At 46.3% G+C, this 5,433-nt stretch overlaps 2 protein-coding genes across 6 annotated transcripts in view; both read left to right on the top strand.

The window, feature by feature from the left end:
* spint2 (serine peptidase inhibitor, Kunitz type, 2) overlaps window positions 1–3,376 on the top strand; it is a 9,118-nt gene extending 5,742 nt beyond the window's left edge. Inside the window, exons 4-10 of the mRNA XM_014031061.1 lie at window positions 425–546; window positions 822–983; window positions 1,090–1,125; window positions 1,286–1,453; window positions 1,538–1,582; window positions 2,142–2,247; window positions 2,376–3,376. Coding sequence (XP_013886515.1) covers window positions 425–546; window positions 822–983; window positions 1,090–1,125; window positions 1,286–1,453; window positions 1,538–1,582; window positions 2,142–2,247; window positions 2,376–2,469 — 733 coding nt within the window. The 3' untranslated portion in view covers window positions 2,470–3,376. The remainder of the gene's footprint in view (window positions 1–424; window positions 547–821; window positions 984–1,089; window positions 1,126–1,285; window positions 1,454–1,537; window positions 1,583–2,141; window positions 2,248–2,375) is intronic.
* Window positions 3,377–3,852: 476 nt separating this feature from the next.
* The window catches only part of atg16l1 (ATG16 autophagy related 16-like 1 (S. cerevisiae)), a 16,924-nt gene continuing 15,343 nt past the window's right edge, over window positions 3,853–5,433 (top strand). For 4 of the 5 annotated variants that reach the window (XM_014031069.1, XM_014031068.1, XM_014031067.1 and 1 more), the window contains exons 1-4: window positions 3,854–4,026; window positions 4,790–4,880; window positions 4,960–5,053; window positions 5,144–5,246. In XM_014031069.1, coding sequence (XP_013886523.1) covers window positions 4,796–4,880; window positions 4,960–5,053; window positions 5,144–5,246 — 282 coding nt within the window. In that variant the 5' untranslated portion in view covers window positions 3,854–4,026; window positions 4,790–4,795. Of the gene's footprint in view, window positions 4,027–4,789; window positions 4,881–4,959; window positions 5,054–5,143; window positions 5,247–5,433 lie in introns of all 5 variants that reach the window. The other variant, XR_001312347.1, reaches the window with a different exon arrangement.

The following is a 5,433-nucleotide window of genomic DNA, read 5'->3' as shown; positions in this document are numbered from 1 at the left end:
GGGTTAGACTAGTCCAGTATCTGTTGGGGGTTAGACTAGTCCAGTATCTGTTGAGGGTTAGACTAGTCCAGTATCTGTTGGGGGTTAGACTAGTCCAGTATCTGTTGGGGGTTAGACTAGTCCAGTATCTGTTGGGGGTTAGACTAGTCCAGTAACTGTTGAGGGTTAGACTAGTCCAGTAACTGTTGAGGGTTAGACTAGTCCAGTAACTGTTGGGGGTTAGACTAGTCCAGTAACTGTTGGGGGTTAGACTAGTCCAGTAACTGTTGAGGGTTAGACTAGTCCAGTATCTGTTGGGGGTTCAGACTAGTCCAGTATCTGTTGGGGGTTCAGACTAGTCCAGTATCTGTGGGGGTTAGACTAGTCCAGTAACTGTTGGGGGTTAGACTAGTCCAGTATCTGTTGGGGGTTCAGACTAGTCCAGTATCTGTTGGGGGTTCAGACTAGTCCAGTATCTGTTGGGGGTTCAGACTAGTCCAGTATCTGGTTCAGACTCTAACATGTATGTTCTGTCTCCTGCAGACGTGTCAGCTGATCTGTACTCCAGTAAGTCTCACTTCCTGTTTTTACTGGTTTTGCTGACGGGTTTCTTGGTCTTTGGTTTTGGGTCAGGCTCTTTGTTCCAGTCTTGGTCCTGGGAAATTCTGGGCTTTGAGGGGTTTTCCTGATGGTCCATGATCCATAGATGTTCTGGGTTGTGGGGTGTGTTTATTGGTCATTGGTTCTTGGTGGGTCGGTGGTTTTGGTGGTCCTGCTTGATGTCTGACTCGTGCAGAACAGGTGAACTGTGTGAACTAAATATTTCGTACCTGTCCAATCAGAGCAGTGTGGGGCGGAGCCTCTGGTGGGACCCTGCAGAGCAGCCATGACCCGCTGGTTCTTCAGCAAGGAGACGGGCAGCTGTCAGACCTTCCTCTACGGAGGCTGCAAAGGAAACGAGAACAACTACCTGAGCGAGGACGAGTGCAAGGCTACCTGTACAGGTGAGACAAATGGACACAAAGCTGTGTCCATCTCTGAATACAGGTGAGACAGGAGGAGTCTCAGCTGTGTCCATCTCCTAATACAGTTCTTGTTTGTCTCCTCCAGGTGTCACAGTTCTGCCGTCTTCTAAGAAAGTCTCAGGTGAGGACACAGGTGATCCCGAAGGACAGAGCGTCTGTCTGCCAGGTGCATTGTGGGTAATTGGTGTGTGTGTGTGTGTGTGTGTGTGTGTGTGTGTGTGTGTGTGTGTGTGTGTGTGTGTGTGTGTGTGTGTGTGTGTGTGTGTGTGTGTGTGTGTCAGGACTCTGTGGGATGAGCCCTGAGCCAGGATTTTGCCGCGCCGCCTTCCCAAAGTTCTACTATGATCCAAGCTCCGCCTCCTGCCAGACCTTCCTGTACGGCGGCTGTGGTGGAAACGACAACAAGTTTGACTCTCTGGAGGAGTGCATGGACCGCTGCAGTGGACGGGGTAAGGACCGGGACCAGGACCGGCAGGAGACAAGTCTGAGGTTCACTGTCTCACCTGTGTGTCTCACCTGTTCTTGTCCTGCAGGTTCAGTTAATAAGCATGGTGAGGGTCGAAGCCACTGGACTGCAGGTGAGTGTCTCCTTCAGGTCTATTAATATTATTTTGAAAGGACGAGGACATGCTACTGTCCTCTGGTTCAACTTCCTGACCCAAAGTTCTGGTTCTGCTCGGTGCAAATAAAACTGCATAAACAAACAAATAAAAACGTCACATCATCATAAAATGAATGTCAACGCTGATGGTGCAGTCTTTAGGGGGCGGGGCTTATCTCTTAACATTTTAAACAAWCTTCCCGTTTGGTCTTTTCACAATAGGAGCTGTTCTCTTTTTTCCTGCAGCCTTCCTCCTTCCTCTTTCATTAGTATGACCTTGTCTTTGAAGTTTTAGTGGGCGGGGCTTATCCATTGTCAATCTCAAGTTCACTTCCTGTCTAGACTTTTCACAATAAGAACTGGTGTCTGGGCTCCATCTTGTTTTTTTGCTGACTTTTTGACTTTTTTCCGGACTGTGGGTGTGTCTTCTGACTTGAGGGGCGGGGCTATCCTTGACTGATATAAATGAGCCTCCAGTGTAGTCTTTTCAGAATAAGAGCCTCTGTTAGATCTTCATACTCTCTCGTTTCCTGCAGCCTTCTTCCTCTTCGTCACTCTGGCCGTCATGTCTGTCATGCTGTTGGCAACACTCATCGTCTTCACGCTGAGACGCCACCGCCTGTCTCACCGTTCCTCTGCCAGGTAATGATGTGATGTCAGCGGCGCCCCCTTCAGGCTGACCGGGTCGCATGACGACCTGCTGACGTGCACGAGCACACCTGTCCAGGTGAACATGTTGTCACTCAAACCTGTTTCTTCCTGTMCCACAGCGACAAGCAGGAGCTGCTCCCAGACACAGACGACCTGTCCTCTCTGAACTCCGTTCCTATCCCCGAGACCCCCAAACCTGAACCCGAGGCCTGAAAGGGGGTCGTAGATCCAACCGGGGTCCACCTCGGAGTTGATCCTTTTTCAAACGTTTCCTTCTGAATAAAAAGGTTCTATTTGTTGCATCATCAGAACTCTGCAGGATCTGTCTCTGATCACTTCCTCTGATCACTTATTGATCATTGATTGAACTTTATCTTCAGGTCAAAGGTCAGCAGAAATCTGGATCCACTTTAAACCGAAATCAATAAATGATAAAATCCAGAGTTTGACTTTTATTTTGTATTTTTTTTAAATCAGATTCTGATTTTCTGCCTCAGCCTCTGATTGGCTGAAGCCGATCATTGATTGTTGATCAGTGAGCTGATCAGCTGACCGACCTGAACATGTTAGCTTTACGTAGCACATCTATCAGCTTTTATTTTGAAGTTTAGGGGTTAAGGTGAAGCAGTAATCCTTGTTTGATTTGATTGATCAGAAACTTTCAGCCTGCAGGTGAAACGGTGATACACCTGCCTGGTTCCACCTGCAGCATCAATCACTTCATTAACTGTTGAAGGGTATTTTAAAACTGTTTTTATTTAAAGTTTTATTTCCTTTAAAATGTGTTTTGCTGTGATCAATAATCATTACGGTTCAATAGGTACAAGCTAAAGTTACGTATTTATTTCTTTATTTTAACCATTTAACACTTCASTTCATTGATGAATTTGTATCCTGTTGTACCAAATATTCTGAATCAATATTCTTTTATTTGTAGTGTTTACTTTTCTCTAAATAAAATGTTTTGAATCAGACTCCTCTTTTTACCTCCTGAAAATATAATAAAAACATTTACAGATCTGTGGATTAAACTTATATTTTTCTATTAAATTGTTGAGGTGGAAACTGAATGTTACACATTTTGTTTGTTTCTTGTAATAAAAATTGTTTCCCCCTGAAATTCATTGTTTTCAAACTCAGTTCTTTTAATTTATTTTTGTTCTTGATAAAAACGATTTCAATATCCTAATAATCAGGGGACATAAGTTTTCACCTTTTTTTTTTTTTACAATATATTACTACAAACTCAGTTCTTCAAAAAGAGAGTGATTGTTCTGTTTACAAGCAGCCAGGAATATCTGATGGATGTGTGATTTACTCAACATGCTGCCAATATTAAAGGAACAAAAAGTTATTTGTGGAGCTTATTTTCATCTCATTTCCAACCATATGAAACAGATGATTTAAACATTTTACAGTTTAATGATCAAAGCCCTGACAAAGTAACATATCTATTAGATTTACACATTTTTATATTTTATAAGAAWTCATCAGTTTTAAAATGAATGCGATCCTCGCTGTGACCACAGGGGGCGCCAACAAACCCATCTAACCAAATCAAAGCACAGTTACGGTGACGTCACTGCGCCGCTTCCTCCCGGAAGTGTTAGTCGGAGCCAAAATGGCGCAGAGCGGACAGCAGCAGCAATTGGTTTCGGTTTGGGACACAAACGGAACCGTTACTGGCCCAGAACCGTGAAGGACCGCAGCCGGGTCACCGGAGACAGACGGAGGAGGACGGGCCAACCTGCCCGGGCGCTCGCGGACTTCGTGAGTGACGTCACCGTTTGTTTTGTGGGGACGCGGAGCTCTGCAGCTAACATGCTAAAGCTAACGTGTTGAGTCACTGTAATTTACCGGGAATTTACCGGCAGCCGATGTAAAGAACGCGGCCCGATTCGTGTGGGCAGCTGAACTGTCTGCAGACAACCAGACGTTCTGGTTCTGGTTCTGGTTCTGGTCCTGGTCCGTTCCCTGCTGTACAGAGGACAGGTGAGCTCCACCTGAGTGATCACGTGTTGGTTTCGTCACTTGCAGTAACATTAGCGCGGCTTCCCGACAGGTACCTTTCCTGATCCCTCAGCCCGTCCTGATCCAACCGGAACCCAGAACCACAATCAGAGTCTGGAGTCTGCTCGTTCAGCAGAGATGGTGGTGGTGGTGGTGGTGGTGGTGGTGGTGGTGGTTGTTGTTGTTGTTGTTGTTGTTGTTGTTGTTGTTGTTTACAAACACATGCAAACAGGATGTCTGCAGTGGTTCAGCTCAGAACCCAGAACCGGTCCAGCAGAGTTCAGCTCAGAGTCATTGATTGACAGCCCGATCTCAGTTTTTAATCTTAAATTAGATTTAATTTAAAGTTCTGTTGGTGTGGGTTTATAATGTGGGTCAGTTCAGAACCGGTCCAGTCCAGCTCTGAATGGGTTAAAAAGTGTTTTTATCAAATGAAGCCCAGAGAAAGTCATCTGATTGGTTGTTCAGGTGAACCAGGGGGCGGAACCTGTTTTAACAGGAGCTGCTCTGATTGGTTGTTCAGGTGGTGATGGAGTGGAAGAGACACATCTCAGAGCAGCTGAAGCTCCGAGACAGAGTCCAGAGACAAACCTTTGAGGAGATCGTCCACCAGTGTGAGTCAGGACACAGAAGACACACACGCACACACACACAGTGGGGACATATTGTGTGACTGTGTTGTTTGTGTTTCAGACAACCGTCTCCTGGAGAAGTCAGACCTGCAGGCCGTCCTCACAGAGAGATACCAGACGGACAAATATGATGTCCAGAGAGGACATGAGGCCGGGTGAGACATTCTGACTGTCCTAAATCTGTCCCAGCTCYGTTTGTCCACATGGACACATCACCTCCCCTAACACGTCTCCTGTCCCCTCAGACCTGCAGACTCGGCCCGCAGTGACCTCCTGCAACAGGAAATGGCTCAGATGAGGATCCGTCATCAGGAAGAGCTGACAGAGCTGCACAAGAAACGAGGAGAGGTCAGTGACAGGAAGTGATGTCATCATCCACAGCTGTTCTGTAGTCCTAAATATGTCAGTGACAGGAAGTGATGTCATCATCCACACCTGTCCTGTAGTCCTGAACATGTCAGAGTGACAGGAAGTGATGTCATCATCCACACCTGTCCTGTAGTCCTGAACATGTCAGTGACAGGAAGTGATGTCA

This window comes from Austrofundulus limnaeus, unplaced genomic scaffold (genome assembly GCF_001266775.1).
Source record: "Austrofundulus limnaeus strain Quisiro unplaced genomic scaffold, Austrofundulus_limnaeus-1.0 Scaffold1172, whole genome shotgun sequence".
NCBI lineage: Eukaryota > Metazoa > Chordata > Actinopteri > Cyprinodontiformes > Rivulidae > Austrofundulus > Austrofundulus limnaeus.
The sequence above is the reverse complement of the archived record's forward strand: the minus strand, read 5'-3'. Positions and strand labels throughout refer to the sequence as shown.